The sequence below is a fragment of the Chinchilla lanigera genome, unplaced genomic scaffold, assembly GCF_000276665.1.
Source record: "Chinchilla lanigera isolate Chin_1 unplaced genomic scaffold, ChiLan1.0 scaffold00108, whole genome shotgun sequence".
In the NCBI taxonomy this organism is placed as follows: Eukaryota; Metazoa; Chordata; class Mammalia; order Rodentia; family Chinchillidae; genus Chinchilla; species Chinchilla lanigera.
In genome coordinates, this window is record NW_004955509.1 from 2087317 (window position 1) to 2109249 (window position 21933).

At 40.5% G+C, this 21933-nt stretch overlaps 1 protein-coding gene across 4 annotated transcripts in view; it reads right to left on the reverse strand.

Moving 5' to 3' along the window:
• The window catches only part of Smpx (small muscle protein, X-linked), a 141441-nt gene that overhangs the window by 43463 nt on the left and 76045 nt on the right, over window positions 1-21933 (reverse strand). For 3 of the 4 annotated variants that reach the window (XM_005407822.2, XM_005407823.2, XM_013506295.1), the window contains exons 1-2: window positions 6111-6416; window positions 2282-2338 (exon numbers count right to left, since the gene is read on the reverse strand). In XM_005407822.2, coding sequence (XP_005407879.1) covers window positions 2282-2320 — 39 coding nt within the window. In that variant the 5' untranslated portion in view covers window positions 2321-2338; window positions 6111-6416. Of the gene's footprint in view, window positions 1-2281; window positions 2339-6110; window positions 6417-21933 lie in introns of those variants that run through there. The other variant, XM_005407820.2, reaches the window with a different exon arrangement.

The following is a 21933-nucleotide window of genomic DNA, read 5'->3' on the forward strand; positions in this document are numbered from 1 at the left end:
CCACTGTATCGCCCTTGTTAGGAAAGCGGACGGATATTTTTACAATGCAGCATAATAACAGCTATTGAGAATAATCAATAGCAACTTTTTAAATATTACGGATGTGAAAATATATGAAGGTCAAAATGAGTAAGTAAAATCCTGGTGAATTTTCAGTGTAGATTTGAGTGAGGCTGAAGTGCACTAAGGAAGAAAAATCAATGTGCTTTCAGTTTTAAAGAGGAAGAGGAGCAAAAGAAGTCCCTGTTTTTGTGTGCTGCAAGATGAAAAAGGAAATTTCATGTTTAGCACTTCAGGAGATTGAAGTGTAAAGATAATACGATAGTATTTCTCATAATTCTGCATAAATCTTTCCTGAATGATCGTAACTAACAATTTTCGATCTTCAGTGAGTGCTTTCCATGCTGCTTTCAGCATCTTGTACATGTAGCCCTAGATGATGAGTACTACTATGGTCTGCATTTCACATATGTGGAAAAGGAAGCATAGAGAGGGAGAGTAATTTTCCCATGATCCTCACCGACACAAGATGGCAATATGATTCCAGAATCCATGCTACTGTTTATTCACTGGGTAAAAGAGAAGATTCAAAGGCTCAAAGATGTTCGCACGTCTGGCAGGCAAAATAATTACCACTGTCACTGTCAGGATATATCAGAGACTCATGGGGTAGGCATCAGAGGACTAATTGTCACAATGTGGAATGGAGTCCTTGCCAAACGCATAGGCCCCTCCTTGGTGGCTTGTTTAGTGAAAGGTTTCCAGAGGTTGTTATGTATCCTGCCACTTAAGAACCCCATCAATTTAAGGATATGCATAAGTCATGCCAAGTAAAGATCAGTCCCTTCACCCGCCTCCGCCACCAGTGTGTGCCAGAATTTCTAAAACCTGTAATGATGTTTTCACAGTCCGGCCACATGCATTCTGCCCTCTTAAAAACTTGGTCAACCATTTGTGATTGTGTTTATGCTGCGATCGAAGGTGTATGAGAGCTAAAATATTCATGGACTGCTTCGTGTCTTGAAATATTCAGAAAAAGTCCAGGAAGAAAAATAAATGTCCTTTGGCAAGACACAGATGAGCTCCACATTAAAGGAAAGGAAGGATGAAATTTTACAATAGTGCATTGTGCCCAAAGCCTCAGGATGGCAGTCATTTGAGAGGCAAATACAGAGACCTTAAGGAAAATGTCAAATTAGGTATTGAGTAAAAACAAATACTGAAAGTTATTTTCATAATCATATTTTTCTTCCAAAATGCCTGCTTCCCTCTCCTCATTTTGTAGGTGACACTTCAGTCAATTTAAACAATCAGGGGCTGGGGATTTAGCTCAGCGGCAAAAAGCACCTGCCTGGCAAGCGCAAGGTCATGAGTTCGGTTCCCGGTACCGGAGAAAAACCAAAAACAAAAAAAACAAAACAAAACAAAAAAAAAAAATTAAACAATCAAAGAATTTGCTTGCTTGGATGGCATTAGAAGAATTAATAACATATAGACTGTAAAAGATAAATACTCAAGATCTGGGAAAAACACATGACCACAAAAGGATATTATTTAAAGAAAGATTTATTTTATTTTATCTTTTTAAATTTAATTTAATTTAATTTTATTTTATTTTATATTTTTTAGTCTCGGGGATTGAATCCAGGGCCTGATGTATACCAATGCATCCCCACTGAGAACACCACTGAGCTACACCCCCAGTTCTAAAAGAGGAATTTGAGAAAAATGAATCAACCTTGCAACCTATTCATATTTCCATATATCAATTGGGCATAAAAATGAAATTTGAATATTCTATCTTCCATCAATGAGCACATTAAAAACTCATTAACGTGTAATAATTGCATATATTTATGGTGTATAGTATATGTTAACGATATGATATTTTAATACAAGTATACAGTGTGGACTGATTGAGAGTAAGTGGCATTTTTCTCTCCTTATCTTCGCTTTATATTTGAAGCCTTTGAGCTCTTTCTTTCTAGGTCTTCATAAAGTACATAATAGGTTATTGTGAACACGTTACATTTTTGTGGAAGACGATTCTTATTCATAAAATTCAGAACATTTACACAAAAATAACTTCTCTTTTCTCCATTGTACCTAACTGGTATTTTATCCTTTCGCAATTGTACCTCACAAGTCTTACAAAGAAGAACTTTCCTTTATTCTTGAAGCTAATCATCGGTTGGAGGTAAGCAGTCACAATACGTATGACTTATTAAGCAATCAGGCTAGAAATCAGAGTTGACACCAGAACACAAATATGTGCACTTACCTGGATGGCTCTGACATTGGAAACTGGCTGTTTTGACATAGTCACGCAGTCTTATCCCTAAAAAAACAAGAAACTATCAGAGGTGGCAGCATTCAGATTCTCAGTCTTGATAAATTAGAATTTAACTCATGATTCAACTGGGCAGTCACCCCTTTCTCTGGGTATATATTCTTTCAGTCTCAGTTTCCAAAGTTACTTAGAGACTCTCCTTCCAAATGCCTTGGGGATAGGGAACACTAGAGCACCCCGATAAATCATTCAGGAGGAGAAATGCTGAGATGCCTCGCCCCTGATGTGAATGATAGGCGATCAGAAACTTGAAAGGCCCTATCATCTCCTTCCCTGCCCTCCTAACCCTTTGCCAAGAGCAGCAAAACAAAGAGGTGGTGGGAATAAAACACCTTTGTTCAGGCCTCAGAGCCTCTCTACTTGCAACTGAACTTTTGATCTGAAATCATTGCTGTCAGGATGGTTAGTCGGTCCATTGGAAGTGCTTGCTCTTTGTTGAACACCCAAAGAGAAGTAGCCTGTATTGTGTCCCTATTACTGTAGCGCTCTCCACTCCAGTCTCTGCTCTCAGCTCTGTGTGTCCCATCCAGACCCTCTGCAGGGTGCCTCATACAGAGCCCAAGATATAAAACACAGGCAGCAGACCGTGGCTTGCCTGTCTTTTTTCCTTCAACAAAGTGTCAGAAAGCATGTAGGACTTCTGTGAGTATGCACATCCCCAAAATGTAGCAGTGCTCTCTTCTCAAAAGATTTTTGCTGGGCCAGGGATATAGCTCAGTGGCACAAGCATCTGCCTGGCAAGCGCAAGGTCCAAGACTTTTCCTTTCTTTCAACACATGAGACTTGATTACGATAGTGTGACTGAAGATATTTGGGGACATAGGCTATGGTTAAATGGAGCTAACAAAACAGGGAATAATATCTCCTCTGTCCTGTTTTTATAGCTCTGTCTATTAAACATTGACAGGACCAAATGAAAGTTAAATATTCATTGAATTAAAAAAAACATGCTGTGTTCTAAACCCAAACTATAAAGTAGGTTGACTGAGTTCTCTGTCATGTCTGGTAAGTGTATGTGCTAACACACGAATAAATGAACACAGGGAGCAGAGTCGGCCTTTGTCACAGTCTTAGGTTACCTGGACAATGTTACTCAACATTACTAGGCCCAAATCTTCTTCCTTAGATTATTTCAACCTGTTTCACAGGTTTCAATAATATTTCAAATGACACAGTGCTGCTTGAAAGGCCCTGTGAACTGTAAACTACGATGCAGATATTTATTGTTTTATTGCCATTGCCTACAGCTAATAACTTCTGAGTCCTATGCTGATCTGCAGCCTTAATTACGGAGAAGAACTGATGTAGCAATGCCCCCTAAGACCTGTAGAGACAAAAGGCCTAAGAACTCTATGAAAAACTTAGTTTTATTTTTCTTTTTAGATCTTTAAAGCCTTAGGCTCTATGATATGAATTTAAACAATTCATGTTTTTTAAAACTTCCAAGACTCGGGATGTAGCCCAGCGATGGAGCTTGCCTAGTGTGCACAAGATGCTGCACTCAATCCCCAGCACTGAGACAGAACAAAACCAAAGCCACCTCTCTAGTTAGTGTATCCAAGTATAGCATTCGGGGACATGCATATGGGAAAACAGTGGCTTTTTTAAAAAAGGGTTTCACTTTAATGTTTTGGTAATACAAAGATATAGTCTCCACATATAAGGATCCAGGTAGGGTTATTCTAATATGATTAAAAAATTAAATAGCAACAACAAATTGAGTAATCAAGGATACATTTTTCTCTATGAAATGTACCAGACAGATTTCTCTCTCTCCTGCCATGTCAAAGAGAAAGGAGGGATTTTTAATTTTTGTATCTGGGGCACACAACCCAATTTCAAAATGAATATCTTAGTGTTATAATTTGTAATGTTGCCATTCCTCAAAAGCTAATAGAAGTCATGAAAAGCAAAAATTCTCACAGGACCTTAAATAGCTCAGCATAAACTGTTCTCTGTATGGACAACTAAGGTTTAATCAGTTGGAAACTTTAAAAAAGTTACTGAACATCAAGTTAAAGCATGGGAATTAGGAAATTTCTTTATATTCTTGCAATAGATGGTTGAATGGTCTAAAAAATAAATAATAAATGATGATGTTATTTATATTGCATTGATTTAAAAAAATAAGCTGATTTTGTTTTTTCACTGACTGATGAATTAACTTCTGGATTGTCATGGGTTTTTTTTGAAAACCCTGAACCTAACTGATGGATGGGCCTTGTCTCCTGTGTAGTTTTAGAATATTTTCATTTGCATATGAATCTCTTAATATCCATATTAATCTTTAATAGAGACATATATAGAAAGTTGGTTAGCTCCCAGGTCTCATTCCTCACAAACAGGCTAGAGAACATTTGTGTAAATCAGTCCAGCAGCAGTTTCTGCTGTCCCCATTATTTGCGGAGAAATCAGGGCAAAGCACACTGACGAATAAAAATAGACAGTGTTCCCTGGTTGTTTCCCTAGCCCTGCATTCACTTCCATCACGGATGGAGAGTATAGGATGCACTTTCCCTCTTTGTCTGCATGCTTCTTCTAGGGACCAAAAAAAGAAAGCTATGCCTTACATACACACCCGCCTCCCTCCGGGGCCACTGTGTTTTGTCCAAAGAAGTACTCTTTACAACACTTGATTACTCTGTCTCCTGGCTCTGGCTAAAATTTGAAAACATCGAAAGTTTGACAAGGCATAAATTGACTTTTACAAAACCTACAGTACAATGGAAATGCCTGCCAGCTGAGCACAATTGAGTTTTCCTGGCAGTTCTGCTAGTCCGTGGGGACTTTTAATGGCCTGTCTGCTGAGTCACTTACAATATACCCCCATTTTGTTTTGATTGGGCAGCATCTAATATCTAACTTCTAAATAAAACTCTGTGACTTACTAAAACTTTGCCCACATTAACGTCACTGATTTGATAAGAAGGAATTCAGAGGCAAATTAATCAATATTTGGAAATAAGAGCTTTGTTTGTTCTTTTTAAAGGTCAAGTAAATGGGTAAAGCTCCATCTCAAAGGGAATTATCTTCTGTCCTGCAGCTAAAAATAATTTCTGAGAAGGGTGTAGAAAGATTGTCAGCTGTCTGAACTAAATCCTTATTTACTCTTCCTTAAATATGCTAGGACAGAAGACAGTCTCTTTGCGGTCCCATGCCTCAGAATCTGTTGCCCACATAGACAGGGACAAGGAGTGCTGCCCTCTACCCAACTGGGTACAGGAAAACTGTGACCAACGCAAAGCTTTCAAAAAGATGGTTCTACCAATGTACAAGGCATTGATAAAACTTCACACTGAACCCAAACGTGGAATTCAGAGAAAGGAGAAAAGCATCCTAAACTTGTATTATACAACAGCTCTGGCAATAATTTGCATGTAGGTAAACCAAAAGACTAGCATTATAGCTTTTCTCTACCCCCAGTCTGATTACTTCTGAGCTTAGAGCCAGAATCAGTCTTTAGCCGACAGACTACAATGCTGGCCACCGCAGCTCCAAGGTCACAGTTATCATATGTGGGCTGTGAACATTTTATTAACATCGTCATCAGTGAATACTACCATTAGCTCAGTATTCTCTCATTATCTCTCTCAAAATTTATAAGACAGAAGTAGCAATATCACAAGTGGACAAGGAACTGACAAAGAAGCTACAGCCACTGGTTACAAGCCTACAAAGTTATAAGTAGTCACTTCAAGTTAAATATCAAGGAAATTTCCCTTAGAAAGCCCAGTTGCCAGAGCTGGCTCCTTCTGCTTACCTGCTTTCTGTATTTGTTTACTGCCTAAGGAAAGTCCCAGGCAGCCAGGTGCAAGAATACAAAGCTCCTTGGAGGTTGGAAGGGACGGCGGGTGTCCTCTGAGCTGTGATCTCAATTCCGATGCTTTTCATGTGGCTGAAATAGCTCAAGTGCTCTGTGGCTCTCCCGGTACTGAGAGCTGCTCCTGGCTTGGGGCTGGAGGGAAACTCAGTTTAAGGCTAAGTGTTAAAGAGAATTCCTGTCATAGCTCACAGTTGTTCTTCCTAAATATAGAGTTTGATACAAGCCATATGCCGGCTGCCTCCGAAAGGCTTGACCATGGGGAAAGCAGGGCTCAAATATCAGCTGGGAGGTGGCTACAGTATCTTACTGTCCTCCTAATCTTCCAGAAGAGGCTGGCTGCATTTCCTCACATATTCTGATGGGGAATAGGAAACTTCAGAAAGTAGGAAAAGTCTATCTTTAGCTTCACTACCTGGAGGCCACAAGATGAAAAGTGTTCAGGAAAACCTGGGGGAAGGCAGCAGGGATACTGACATCACACAGTTTGAATCCTAGTTTGGTCACTTGGGAACTGCTAGTGTTATTTCACACTCAGCTCGCAATAAACAGTCACCAAGTGATGGTCGTTGTACTCTTACGTTGAACTATACAGCACTGCCTTTTTGTAATAGGTCAAAAGTGGTCGAAGATGGACCAGCTGGTGTGGTTGCCCAACCGAAGGTCCTTGTTCATTCTGCTCTACTGCCTCTACTGGTGGCATTGACCTTGACCCCAGAGAAAAAGAGAGGGCAGGACAGGACAGAACAGAACAGAACAGAAGAAGAAATATCTACTTTAAATATGACAAAGGCCAGGAACAGATACCAGGCAAAACATTTTTTATACAGAGCACACCAAATCCTAAGGCATGCACTCACTAATTTTTAACTTTTCAACTTCTCCCATCTCCCAAATTACCTTTCCATAAAACTTCCCTTCAGTAGAAATATTCAACAAAGTGGACAGATTTACAATCCGCCACTGGATGAGAATGAGCCCCATGTCCTAATCCCTGATAGAATGGTCAAGCCATTGAACTCTGACAGGTAACCATCACCCGGCAGTCTTCTTGTTATGTGAAGGAAAGACTCTTCCAACTCTGTGAGTCCCTAAAGTCAGGTTTGTGTTCCCTGCAGCCAAGCACATTCTAAACAGAAGTAGTTGGATTGTTTTGAAGCCCATCAAGATAAAAACAACTTTTTAGGAATTTACGCCATGCTGAATGCAGACTGGTGAAACCACTGTGGAAATCAGTTTGGAGATTCCTAAGAAAACTAGGTCTAGAGGTCCCATTCAACCCAGCTATCCCCCTGCTGGGTATTTTCCCAGAAGATCTAAAAACATCATATCACAGCGATATATGTGCACCTATGTTCATAGCAGCACAATTTGTAACTGATAAATTGTGAAAGCATCCCAAATGTCCATCCACCGAGGATTGGATAAGAAAACTGTGGTACTTTTATATAATGGAATATTACTCAGCTATAAAGAAAGATAAACTCCAGGTCTTTATAGGTAAATGGTCACAACTAGAGACCATACTCATAAGTGAAATAAAGCAGACCTGCATGTGCAAGCACTGCATTGTCTCACTAGTGTAAAACCTGAAAGAGTTAATTTAAACTCGGAGGTATGATAGACATTGTGAAATGATAGGAAAACATTCAAGGGTAAAGGGCAACTGGGATGTGGGAAAAGAGAAGGGATAGAAGGAGAAATTTTGTATGTGTGTATATACAGGATAGTTAACATAGTTGTTCTACTGCCTTCTATTCCTTTGCTGAAAGAAACTGTCAAAGAGTCCTTGATTGCTCAATATTGCATGTCTCTATCTGTTTTCATGAGAAACCACTTTGAAGATATCAATATGTAATACAGCAAGCATTGTTAATTTCCTACCACTTTCTTTGTAACTCTGTATTGTCTGTACTGTTCTTTTGCTATTTTGTGAAAGGTTGTCTGTCTGTTAATGTTTTCCTCCTATTATTTTTAAAAGAAAAAAAAGGAATTTATGCCATGCTGTAAGATCATATAGCACGGAACGTGAGGTATTTATACACTGGAGAGGAAAATATCAGGAGACTACAGGTTATAGGACATTTGGCTACACAGATGTGCTCAGACAGAATGGTAGTATCACTCTGTGAACCAACAGCAATGAGCCATTTTTTACCCTTTGCCCCATAGTCAGGCCACACATTTTGCTACAGTCCTTCTGCTCCAATAACACCCTCAGGAGCCAGTGAGGGAGAACATATCAAGGAAAATCCTCCTGGCAGCAATGCCTTGTGTGTAGGACCAGCCCAATATGGGCATGGCTGCCTCTGTGGGAAGAACTGAGGTGAGCTGCACAGCCAGGATGTCATGTTCAAAAGTGACACAAACCAGCTATGCACCATGGCACATACCTGAAATCCCACCTATTCGGGACAGCAAGGCAGCAAGAGGATCACAAGTTGAAGGCAAGAATGTGCAACTTAGCAAGAATGTGCAACTTAGCAAGATCCTGTCTCAAAATTAAAAACATTTTAAAGGGGTTGGAGATATAACTCAGTGGGAGAGCATTTATATAGCACTGTGAGGGCCTAGGTTCAGTTCTCAGTTTTAAAAAGTTACATAAACACAGAAAGACCTAGTTTAAGTAGCCATAGGGGGTGTGTTGATGCATTGTTGATGTCTTTCTCAGTATTGCCTCTGCCTCCTGAGTTCTTCAGCTGTAGACAGTCCCTGGAACACTGTCAGCACTGCATCTGAATGCCTGCATCACAGCCAGGTGTGCTGGTACACACCTGTGATCCAGCACTCAGAGGCTGAGGCAAGAAGATCTCAAGTTGGGCAACTAGCCTGGGCAACTTAGTGACTTAGTAAGACCTTGTCACAAAATAAAATATAAAAACAGCAGGTTGGGGATGTAGCTCAGTATAAAGGTCCTGGGTTCAATCCCCAGTCCCCTTGCAACACCCCAACAAAACCTGCAACACATTTTTTTTTTTGCGTTAGGGCTCTCTTCATCATGGCAAGCATCAGGCTCCACCCATAAAGTGCCAAGGAGCAACTCCCCTAGGGACAAGCCTCAATCAATGGGGACAGAAGTCAGATAATAAATACCTCCACCTCCCTGTCCTCTGGCCAGGTGACTCTGAGATCTGGTCTACGGTTTCTCAGAGGTCTCCAGTAGAATTGAGACCCAGTCACCCACAGTAGGGATCTGATTATTAATATCCTTTCTTGGCTTTCTCCTATCCCTCCCTCACTCCTCCACTCCCTAGCTTGTGTTCCCTGGGATTACTTCGCACCCCAAGTAAACTACCCACAACTAAGCCCCTGTCTCACCATATAAAGCTGAGACAACTCCAGGACAAAAGGCGTCCCTGGGAAGGTTTCCCACTATGACAGGAAGTGTAAATGTACACTTCAGGAGGCAGGTGGGCCTCAGGAATAACCAGAACCAAGAACTCAGATCGCACTAGAGTGGTAAATCTACTTCTCCAACCCCAGTTTGAAAAGTTTCGGGGTTCTGGTTGGGCCATCCTGCATCAGCCTCCTCATCCTTGCCAGGATCAAGGTACACTCATGTGGTTTAGGACCTTTCCAAAGAGGGGAACAGTCAAGGTCTCTAAGAAGCATCAAGAACCCAAGTGCTTTCCTTGGGTGCTGTGCATGGAGGGGAAAACTTAAGACCTTTGGGCAGATTCCACACGAGGGCAGGGTATACAATTGTTGGCAAGAACAAAATTCAACGAAGTCCTTCCAACCTACGTCTTCATCGCCCTTCCACTAGAGTCAAAGAACATTATGATATGTAATAACCCATTACTTACATCTGCATAGAGTTTATTCAATTGCAAAATACTTTCATTTGTATCATTTATTTCCTCCTCACAATAGCCCCCAAAATTAAATGATATTATTCCCAATTTATATGTAAGTCAAGGCTCAGACTATTATTTCAGAGCTAGTTATCTCCAGTTTCTGACTCTCAAATTTAGCGCTTTCCTATTATACCACAGTGCCCTCACAGGAGCGTCCCCACGTAAGCACACATAAGCACAGTAGCAGTGAGGATGCGTTTGGTGGCAAGTAACAGAATACCTGAGCAGCAGTAGCTCAAACGATAGTCATCTTATCTTTTCACAAATCTCGGTACCTAAAAGGAGGTAGTTTAGGGCTGGTTCAGAAATTCTGTGAAGTTAAAAAGGCTCAGACTCTTTGTAGTTCTTTTACTGTGTCACTCTCAATAAATCAACTTTTCATCTTCCTGCTTCTTCTGTCCATATTCCCGAGATGGCAGCCACAGCTGCAGAAAGCAGGATCTTTCATGCGCATTCAAATAAGAAGAAACAGCAGCGTAGGTGGGAAGGGGGGCATTTCTTCTAAAGGAGGGAACTCTTTCCCAGAAACCTCTAGCCAACCTCCTGTTACATCTTGTTGACTGAAACTGGGTTTCAGGGCTGCAAAACAGGCTAAGAAATAAATATGGGGCAGAGGATGAATGGAATAGGGATGATTAAGATCAAACACTCCATATAAAATTAGAATGTTCTTAGCCATGAAGAAGAGGATAATGGCAGTAATATAGATAAGATCTGCAAACACAGAGCTTTGAAGTGGAAAATGTGCTTTCACACAGATAGTCTCATTTAATCCTTCCTACCTCATGAACAGGTTGTCTATCTCCATTTATAAATGACAGAACACACTAAAACCCGTCAAGTCACATATCTAGGAGGTGTGCCCCAAATTACAGACTTCTACTGGGTTCCTCTTTCTTGGTTCTATTGTATCTCAGGTCTGCCCACAGTTTTGGCAAAGAGTAACATAAATCCTGTAATGAAAAGTTGTGCTTGAATTAACAGATAACTCTTTGTCTTTATTGAATGCAAACATATAACCACCAAGCAAAACCTTATATGCTGACAGGAAAATTAACAAATGACAAATACTTCAGACAAGGACTATGGAATAGAAGCTACGATCTACAAAACACTTTCTTTTCCTATAATATTTACTTTTATGCTAAATTATAATTTTTGATACCACAACTGTAATCAAATCAATGCTTATTTTTAATCCAGGAGGGCATGTGTCAAAGTTCATCCTGTGGGACATACACTGGCACCTATAAAAAGACTACTGGGCAAGTGTGCACTGCCCTGCCCACCTCATCCCCACCCGGCCAATCCAGGTTCCCAGCCTTGGCACAAAAAAAAATCAAAAGTTTCCATAACTTCTCTGACAGTTCAGTCAAAATTTCAAGAGGTATAGGTGGTTTTATTTCAAAAGTATAATCAGTTGCTAACAATAAAAATATAACATATTGCTACATTGATGAAAGCTGCCTAATCATACTCCCCTACCCTCCCAGGGCTAGGAGCTTTTAATTACCAGAAATTTAGAGAGAATATTGATTTTATTAAATTTACTAGAGAAGAAATATGGGTATTTAAAATGTTGTCAGCTGAAGGCTAAGGACAAAGGATAATTTTCTCCTTTTTTATCAATATTATCATCGCTTCCTATTCTTCTCACACCCACACTTATGGCCCTATTTCTCTATGCACAGGGCTAATGCAATATTATTATCTTGAGTCAATTATTAACAGACATGGTTCCTTTGTATAAGGCAAGATGTACATTTGGTCTTATGGGTATAATAAATAAAAATTCAAAGGCTTGAAGATATTTACCTTTTCTATAGTCTAGGCTTATACAGTGCTGCAGTTCATTTCTGGAAAGATCACTATCACCAAAGACATGTTGCTCAATTATTACACAGATGGTTTATTTTTATGTGTCCCAGACTTCTTTACTGCAATTATAGCTAAATAATATGACTTCAGTGTCTCCTAAGTTCCACCATTTTGTGGTACCTCTATGTCTCTTTGACGGCACTTCCCAAAGTGTGTGACTCAGTGATTATAACAAAGACAGACAATGACAAGTTTTAGAGAGGATGTGCTGGGAAAGTACAATGGTGCAACTATGTTGGAAATGAATCTCGAAGTTGCTCAAAAGATAAAACATTGTTACCAAATGGCCCCCCAGTTTTCTTCTTCAAGCTCGTTTTGGCTATTTTAAGTCTCTTGCATTTCCATATGAACTTTGGGGCCATCTTATCAATTTCAGCAATAAAACAAGCTGGGATTTTTGAAATGCTTTGCCTTGGATACACTGGTTTGGATAGCATTGTCATCTTAACAATATTAAATCTTATAATCCATAGACATGGGATGTCTTTCCATTTACTTAGATTTTCTTTAATTTTATTTCAATAGTGTTTATATTTTCATAGTTTTCAGTGTACAAAAGCACACCTTTTGTTAAATTTATTGTAAGTACTTTATTCTTTTTGATGATATTATACATGGAATTACTTTCTTAATTCATCTGTGGATTGTGCATTATTAGTATATAAGAGTACAATTGATCTTTGTACCTTGATCTTATATTTTGCAAATTCACTAAATTCTAATAGTTTATTATTGTTTTTTGGTAGATCCTTTAGGCCTTTAAGAGCATATCATCTTTGAATAAATACAGTCTTACGTTTTTCCAAATGGAAGACTTTTACTTTTTTCCTTTTATTTTCCTTCCTTCCTTCCTTGCCTAGTTGCCCTGTTGTCCCATCCCCTTGACCAGAGGAAGTCCACATTGTGTTAGTTTTGTCAGGTATCAATTCCCAAGCACTTTTTTCAGAATCCCCGAGGATTAGGACTCAGATTTCAGAGATCAGTCCGGTGGCTCCGTACTAATGGCCTGGCTCCATGCCATTGTTCCTACCGGATTGAAAACTGCTCCTCCCAAACTACTCATTTCCCTTGGCCCAAGTGTACACCCAAGTCCATCTTTCTATTCCCAGGACAACTGAAACAAGATTATAATTCAGTAGCAATTGATTAAAAATTTGGGATAACAAGATAGGGGCAAGGCCCAAAACAAACAGTCAAAGCTGGATGCACCGTGACTACATGAACCAAACCTCTTCTCTCCTCAGTCCTTCAGAGTCTCTTTCATTAGAATTCAGTTTATGTCCACAAGGTGCCACAGAGAGAAAAAAATTTTTTGTTTTTTTAAAACAACCTATGTGTAAGGGACGGGGGATTTAGCTCAGCATCACAGCACCTGCCCGGCAAGGTCATGAGTTAGATTCCCAGTACAAAAACAAAAACCTATACATGGCATACAACTCCACTTGTAAGGAAAAAAACCTTTTTTGTAATTATGCTGAGTAGTTTAGCATCTCCTTGTCTCCAAACTCCCATTTCAAACAGAAGCCTTTGTTTCACCTTTCTATATAATTCAGTAACTTTTTCCCCCAAAGTACTTTCCTTCCAAAATGAAGGAGTCATCTAGCCTCAGGGAAAATTCAGACCTCCATCTCCAAAAATGTGCTGTTTGCTCCTTTGTCTTTGGAGAAATTGCTGTCATCCACCTCTCAGTCATTCCATGCTCTCAGCTAAGCCACCCTTTCCCACGAGACTAGCATTTCATTCATCACATATTCTATCATGGGTCTACTGTAATTTGGGCATGGTGCTATATGCTAAGCATTTAAAAATGAGTAAGAGGTAGTTCTGTGTTCTATGAGCCTACTCATCCCAGTCTGGTGGCAAAGACAAGTAAATAACATCATGGCTGTTAGTTTTATGCTCCATGGGAAAAGTAACTACTTTTTCACTGTATGACTCCAGAGGATGATACCCTAACTCTCCCCTGGGGCTGATGGCTTCATAGAGAAAGAAATGTTGGAGCAGAATGCCCTGCGTATCTATTAGACTGTCAGAACTGTTCCATTTCCACTGCCCCTGAGAAGAAAACAATGAATTAGATTGACTATGTCCGCTGCCCTGAGAGTTTATCATGGGGAAAGGGGGCAGACAGAGCCCAATAAATAAATAAATAAATAAATAAATAAAACATAATTATAAATCCTGTTTAATTATTTGAAAACAAAGATTGAAGAAGAGAATTATGGGGAAAGGGTGGTAGGAGAACTGAGATGGATAGGCTGAGAAGGAACTGAAGAAAAGAAAATTCCAGACAGAGGTGGCTGCAGGTGCAAATACCCTGAGACAGGGAAGTATGTATGATCTCAAAACTCAAAGAAATACACTGTGGCCTGAGCATACAGGAAAGTGGCATGAGGTAAGATGAGAAAGATAAGCAGAGGCTGCCAGGGTTTTTGTAGGTCATTTTGGAAACAGGTACTGGCTTTATGCTAAGTGTAACAAAGACCTTGGAAAGTTTTAAGCGGTTTACCTGGCTTGTGCTCTAATGAGCTCACTGCTGTTGCTATGCTGACAATGTACTATGCCAGAACAAGGAGGGAAAAAGGGAGAATGATGACAAGGCTAGAGGTGATGGTGTCCTGATCAAAGAAGAGAATTAGAAAAAAATTGAATCTACTTAGTAATACAGTCAAAAGTTTCCTTGCTAATGGATTGGATGAGGTAGGAAGGAAAACAGGATGGTGGGTGTCTCTTAAGTGTTAGACTTGGATCATGAAATTTAAAGGAATTACGGAAGGAGTGACTACAGCAGTGACAATGAGGACACATCCTAAGTGTTTGACATTGGGTCTGGCACATAGCAAGCTCTTTAGGTGGGGCATTATGATTGTCTTGGCTACTTTTCTCTCGTTGCTGGGACAAATACCTGATGCCCAAAATGAAGGAAGGAAAGGTTTATTTCGCTTACAGTTTGTGAAGGTTTCAGTCCATACTTGGCAGGTTACAAGGCTGAGTGGCACATGGCAGAGGGCTACAGCTCATGGCAGCAGAACACAGCAAAAGTAACAATCACACAAGGGAGGTATGGCGGTGAGCAGCCTCTTCCTCTCCCTTACATATGCAAACTATCCACCCCAGGGCAGGTGTAGGTCTCACACCCATAATCAATAACAATGATATTAGGACATATGATCTTGTTTGTGGCCCATGAGTCCTGGCTCATAACTCTTACCTACCTTTTCTGACAAGAGGTCATAAGACTCTTCTTATTCCAGTGGAGTCCTGCCCTATACTCAGAAGAGGGCAACGCTGCACAGAGAGACCAAGAAGAATCTCTACATTTTTTTTTTGGTTTTTTTTTTCCAGAACCTGGAATCGAACTCATGACCTCGCGCTTGCCAGGCAAGTGCTGTGCCACTGAGCTAAATCCCCAGCCCCTAGACCAAAAAGAAGCTAAACAGACAGACTCTGCTGGATTTCACCACTCAATCTGTTACGGATCGTGTCTACACTTTGAAGTCTCCATAAAAAGTCAAAAGGACAGGGTGTGGAGCACTTCCCAAGAGCTGAACACATGGAGGTTCCTGAAGGGTAGCATGCCCAGAGAGGCTTGGAAGCTCCTCAGCCCTTCTCCCTTACCTCACTCCATGCTGCTCTTCATGTGCATCCTTCAGAATATCCTTTACAATACACTTGTCAATGTGTTTCCCTGAGTTGTGTGAGCCACTCAAGCAAATTAATTAAACCTTAGGAGGGAGCTTTAGAAATTGTGATTTACAACCAATTAGTCAGAAGCACAGATTAAACCAACCTGAGGCTTGCAACTGGCATCTAAGTGGGTGGAAGCCATGCTGGGGACCAAGTCCTCAACTTGTGAGATTTGATATTATCTCCAAGTGCATAAAGTCAGAATTAGTTGGATTAGAGAAACCCAGCTGGTGTCCACTGCAGAATTTCCTGCTTTCTGACGAGGAAAAATCCTCACATATTGGGAGGGCACAGAAGTGATTCTTGCTGATAATGTATAGTAGAAAAAACTGACTCTGAGTTGAAGTTGGTTTCTCCTTCTATATCATTAGAGCCATGAAGAGTCAAAAAGCTATTGCTGACCTCAGACAAAAGCATTTCTATGGAATGCTTTGTTTTCTCCTTCTATATCATTAGAGGCATGAAGAGTTAAAAAGCTATTGCTGACCTCACACAAAAGCATTTCTATGGAATATTTGGGCTGTTTAAAAACTGAGTCACACCCGATGTGGTGGCACATGCCTGTGATCATAACATTTGGGAGGCTGAGGCAGGAGGATCACTACAAGTTAGAGGTCAACCTGAGCTACATAGTAAGTTCAATGCCAGCCTGACCTATATATGAGACCTTGTCTCAAAAACCAACAAAAATAAAAATTAGGTCATTTTAGGTTGTGGCATGAATAAATGGTTGAAGCAGCAAGTGCATTCATCTTTTCTTTTTCTTTCAATTTTTAAAAAATTTGTACATTTCTCATGGGAGTTGGTACAGGTACACAACACATCTTAATTCTTTTTTTTCATCCTCTTCCTGCCCCCTTCCCTCCATTTCTTGGTTCTCTTCCCTTTTGCAACAAGATCTATCTCCTTTTTTGCTCTTATCTTTTATTTTGCTCTTTATTTATATTTTGAGCTTTTCATATAAGATAAACCATGCAATATTTAAGCATGTGTATCTGATTTATTTCATTTAATATCCTACAAATGACCAAAGTTTATCCTTCTTTAGAGAAAGCAACCTTAAAATCCATATGGAATCAGAAGAGACCCAGCATAGCAAAAGCAACTCTGGGCAGCTACAGCAAAGAAGGAAGCATTACAATCCCAAATTTGAAGATATATTACAAAGCTACAGTGATAAAAACAGCATGGTACTGGCAAAAAAAGGACATGTAAATCAATGGAACAGAATAGAGGATGCAGAAACAACCCCAGGCACAGTCAGCCATCTGGTCTTTAACAAACAGGTAAAAAATACACTGGAGAAAATATAGCGTCCTTAACAAATGGTGCTGGGAAACCTGGCTTTCCACATGCAAAAGATTGAAGCTACACCCATATCTCTCACTATATACTAAACTAAAACCAAAATGGATCCATCTTTTCTAAGACACTTGATTAAGACTAAAGTAAAAGAATGTTACCTGGGCTTAGAAATGCTGTATCCAGTATGGTGAATTTTTTTACTATCTTATTTCAATCTGAGCAATAAATAAGATTATAAACCAAAGTAAATAACAGGAAGACTTAGATAAAAAGATGAAATTAGTCTCCAGAGGCAGAAACAGACATGCTTGCCTGAGAAAGAGCTAAAGTAGAAAGGCTCATAGCAAAGAGTTTGTAAAATGATCTGCTGTAGTTTGAATCTGAAATGTCCCCCAAAGTCCCGTGTGTTAAATGTACACTCGGTACTAACGGGAGGGAGTGGGTCCCTTAAAATGTGAAACTTCATGCAAGGAAGTTTGTTCTTTGGAGGGGTAAGTCCTTGAAGGGGACTGTGGGACACTGGCCTCTCTTCATCCTCTCCTCTTTGCTTCCTGGCCACAGTGAGGTGAACAGCTTGCTTCATCACATGTTTGCTGTTATGACATGCTGTCTTGCCACAAACCCACAAGGCAAGAGGGTCAAGTGACCACGGAATGAAAATCTCTGAAGCCATGAGCCCAAACAGACCTTTCTGCATTATAAATGGGTTATCTCAGATGGCTGTTACAATAACATAAAGCAGATAAACATAGTGCTGTGCTCCCGCTGTGCTGCTGAGGGAGGGGTAACATGCAGAACCAAGGTCACCTGATGGCCTGCCTCAACTTGCTAAAAGTCTCAAAAAGGAAATCAGGGATAAGGAACAGGCCAGAGCTGAAAGGATTGATCATCAGTGGTGAGATTGCAGCTGAGGCTGGAAATATGTTGCCCTCAGAGATGGCTGCTCTATCAGCACCAGGGCTGCTTTGCTGGGGTGCTGGTTCTAAATAACATATACCTTAGGTTGGGTTCCCCAGAAGCAGATCTTGCAATGCACACTTGTGTACAAGTGATATATTAAGAAAGCATGTCCAGGAAAATCTGGGGAACCCAGGCATAATCTCAAGTCCCACAGAATGTGTATTCTGTCTGACCACACAGGGGAGGTCTGTAGTGTAGATTATGCCATAGAGTTCTCCCAACTCAAGCAAAAGAGTGGAGCATGTCATACTCATGTCCATCAAGGCAACAGATTCCCAGTGCTTCTGGCTCCCCTTACTAACTGGAAAGATATACTCCAAGAGCACTGGGGCAGGTCTCCCGCAGAGAGCTAAGGTGTGAAAAGTAAACGCACACTGAAGTCAGGAGCAGACAACAAATAGGGAAGGAGATCTTGGCAGTGCCTGGTCATTACCTGCCCAAGCACAGCTGTCCATTACGACACTTGGTCCCAGAAAAGTTGTTGTTAGGTGTCTTAACATCTTTCACAAAAACATAATGGCTTTGGATCAGTTTTTACCAAAGTTCTATTATTGCAAGGTTGAGAGGAGAACTGTTTCTTATTGATCACTTTCTAATGTGTGCTGGAATGCAATATTTTGCGGGGTTTTGGCAGACTGTAAATATATTTAGAATTCTGTTTTCCTGTTTTGTCACATGAGATACCCATAACCCAGCTCTTTTTTCAAAAATGAGGTAATTCTAGTCCCTTTGGCACAAGGCAGATAGGATGGAGGATGGGTCCTCCTATAGGGTCTGAGGTAGCAAGAGCAGTTACCCTGCCACATGCACCAGAGATCTGGAGTGTTATAAAATCATCACTGTGACCTGTGTGCCCTTGAACACAATTTTTCCCAACTTGAGGTTTTTTGTTTGTTTGTTTGTTGCACCAGGAATCAAACTCAGGACATTGCACTTGCCAGGCAGGTGCTGTGCCACTGAGCTATCGCCCCAGCCCCCAACTTGAATTTTACTCAAGGTCAGGATCTGTAAAACCAGAAAAATCATAGTTGCACCACACACTTTGCAGGGCAACTTCCTCACTCTCCATTCTCTCCTGTTCTGCAAAGGCCTCCTAAGTCTATGAACACAAATGACACAATAAACGTATACACAACTCAACCCACTTGTGAGAGAAAGGGAATGCACCCCAAATTTAAAACATGTTGCAGACACAGTGTTGTGAGTTCATCATGTGGTCCTCTCTTCCTGGTAGCCAGAAATCTAGGTTTTTCAGGCTCATTCACAATTGGATTGGGACCGCATGACTGAGTTCTAACCAATAGGATTCAGGTCCAATTATCTCTAAGGGAGTGCTCCTCAAAGCGTGGTCCATACATTGGTGGCCCCTTGTAACCTCTCTTCAAAGGTGAATCCCTACCCTTTCTTCGATTCACTGTTCAAACATCACTCATTTGCTGGATCTCTCTCAGCCCACTTCCTCCTGCACAGGAGGCAAAGTGTGACCTTCCTCATTTAGGAGGAGCAACATTAAAGTTAGGTTGAAGTTTAGGAAAGGAGCTAGGCTCCTTAGGTGAACTTGGCCAAGATAAAGGACTTTTCATGATATCTATGAGGTCGCATGTGGTTTGGAGCCTGCAACAGCTCCAGGAAGTAAAGCGCCCGAGTTTGCCTCATCTGTGCATCAATTTACCTTGAGGACCATAGCTGGCAAGGAGCGGGGAGAAAAATGACTATGAAAAGTTTCATTTGGATATTCCTGAATCCCCTTAAAAGCTGTCTTGTAACGTCATATTCTTAATATCGCCCCAGAACCAGGTTGAAGAATACTAACTGCAAAGGCTCCAAATTGGTATGTGCTTGGCACACTGAAGCAAGTGACTTCAATGCAGCAAGCCAAAGAGTGGAAGGAAAGATGTAGCCAAAATTCAATTACGTAGAATCTTAGAGAACCTCCTATGTGCCAGGAACATTCTAGGCACCAGAGCTACTTCAGCAGACAAAGCAAGAATTCCTATTCCCTTGGATCTTATATTTGAGGAAGAACCCCCAACTCTAGGCCTGAGCAAGTCAGTGAATGATGAGGTGGGGACCGCCAGGGTGGGAAACACTAGGGGAGCAGGTTTGGGGGTAGAAAACAAAATGTTCTTAGGATAATATTAAGTTGCGATGACTATTAGGTCTGCAAGTGCAGATATGAAAGAAGATGGATAACCCATTACAGAGTTCAGGGAATAAATGCAGACTATGATCGAAATTTGGAGGGCACCATTATGGAATTTAAAACCAGGTCTTCAAATAAGATAGATCAATAAAGAAAGAGGAGAACTAAAATAGAGATGTGGTCACTAGGCTGAGGCTTAGAGCATACATTTAGAAGTCAAGCAGAGACTGAGGAGAGAGGTAGCAGAATTAGCATTTCCCAGGTACAGAGTTTGAGTTCTGTAAAGTGGTGGGGCGTGGTGGTGAGAAATGATTCAAAACCAAGTGAATACACTTCACATCACTGATTGTACCCTTAAAATGGTTAAGATGGTAAAGTTTACGTTAGGTATACTTTACCACAACTTTGGGGAAGGGAGATTGGTAGAAGAACCCAAATGAAAGTTCTACAGAAAGTAGGAATGATCAACCAACTCATACAGTGCTAAGGCATCACCGAGGAATTAACTTGATTTTGGTAATGTAGAGAGCAGTGACGACCTCACTGGAGGAGCAGGTAAAAGTGGACTCAAAGACATGATGGAGGATTAGGAAGGCAAGACAGAGATGGTAGTTAACTCTCAGAGTGGTGGAGAAATGGGGCAGTGGCTGGAAGTGGACAAAGGAGGTTTTATTTTAAGACAAAAGATAGCCTCCCATCTCTGAGGACTGAGGTTGGAATGACCACCAAGAAAAGGAAATATTGATGAGGCAGGAAAGAGGTGATGTTTGTCAAAGCTGCGCTCAGCTGCTGAGTAGCCAAGAGTGTTGGGGATCCAATTTATGTGGGGAGGAGGGCAGTGGCAGCCTACAAGGGTGGCCTCCATGTGAACAAAGCACATGCAGCCGACTTACTCTCAGGATGGGCAAAGCATGTGGACACAGAAGCCAGCGAGCGGGGCCACCTGGCAGGGTGAGGGTAAAGACATGCTCTTCTGATTGCCACTAAATTGGGAAAAGAAGCAAGGTTGTCTGCTGACAGTGAGGAGTGCGGAAGAGATTTTGGAGTTTTCAGAAGGTTTAAAATAGCCCTCCTAGAGGGAGAGGAAATTAGCATGGGAAATGCAGTAGAACCAGAAGGCAGTATTTGATGCCTAATTAAGGTTTGTGATCAACAATATAAAATGAGATCAGAATCAATTTCAATTGAATAAGTATGGTTTTTATTGTTAATACTTTCCTAAGGGCATATAATTCAGTTTTATATACTCTTTGATTCAGTTATTATACAGAAAATTTTTAGAATATTTCTAAGTTGAGTACATATTTTTATAAAAATGCAAACCTCAAAATATATCAATCATAAATCTCTAAGTACTGACAACAGTTTGTCAAAATATATAGTTCAGAGACTATTATAAATACTGGTACAAGGAAAAAACCCTTAGACCAATTAAACTTAGTTTACTTGAGCAAAACAAAAACAACTTGAGAATCAGACAACTCCCAAAGGTTCTGAGAACGCCAACCAACAGCTTGATCTGACAATATTTATAGAAAAACAGAAGTGCAAAATAGAAAAAATACTTCACTAGTTACAGCCTAGTAAATTAACCAGTAAATTGGTTACAGCTTCACTTGTTAATTGTTTATAGCTAAATTAATTGATGACAGGGTTTCCTGCAACCAACCAGCAAATACTAAGTTATTGGGATTGAATTCCATATTGGTTTGGTTTTGGGGAAAGAGAAGGGAAAGAAGGAGAAATTTTGTACGTATGTATATACAGGATAGTTAACATAGTTGTTCTACTGTCTTCTATTTCTTTGCCAAAAGAAACTGTCAATGAGTCCTTGATTGATCAGTATTGCATGTCTCTATCTGTTTGCATGAGAAACCACTTTGAAGATATCAATATGTAATACAACAAGCATTGTTAATTTCCTACCACTTTG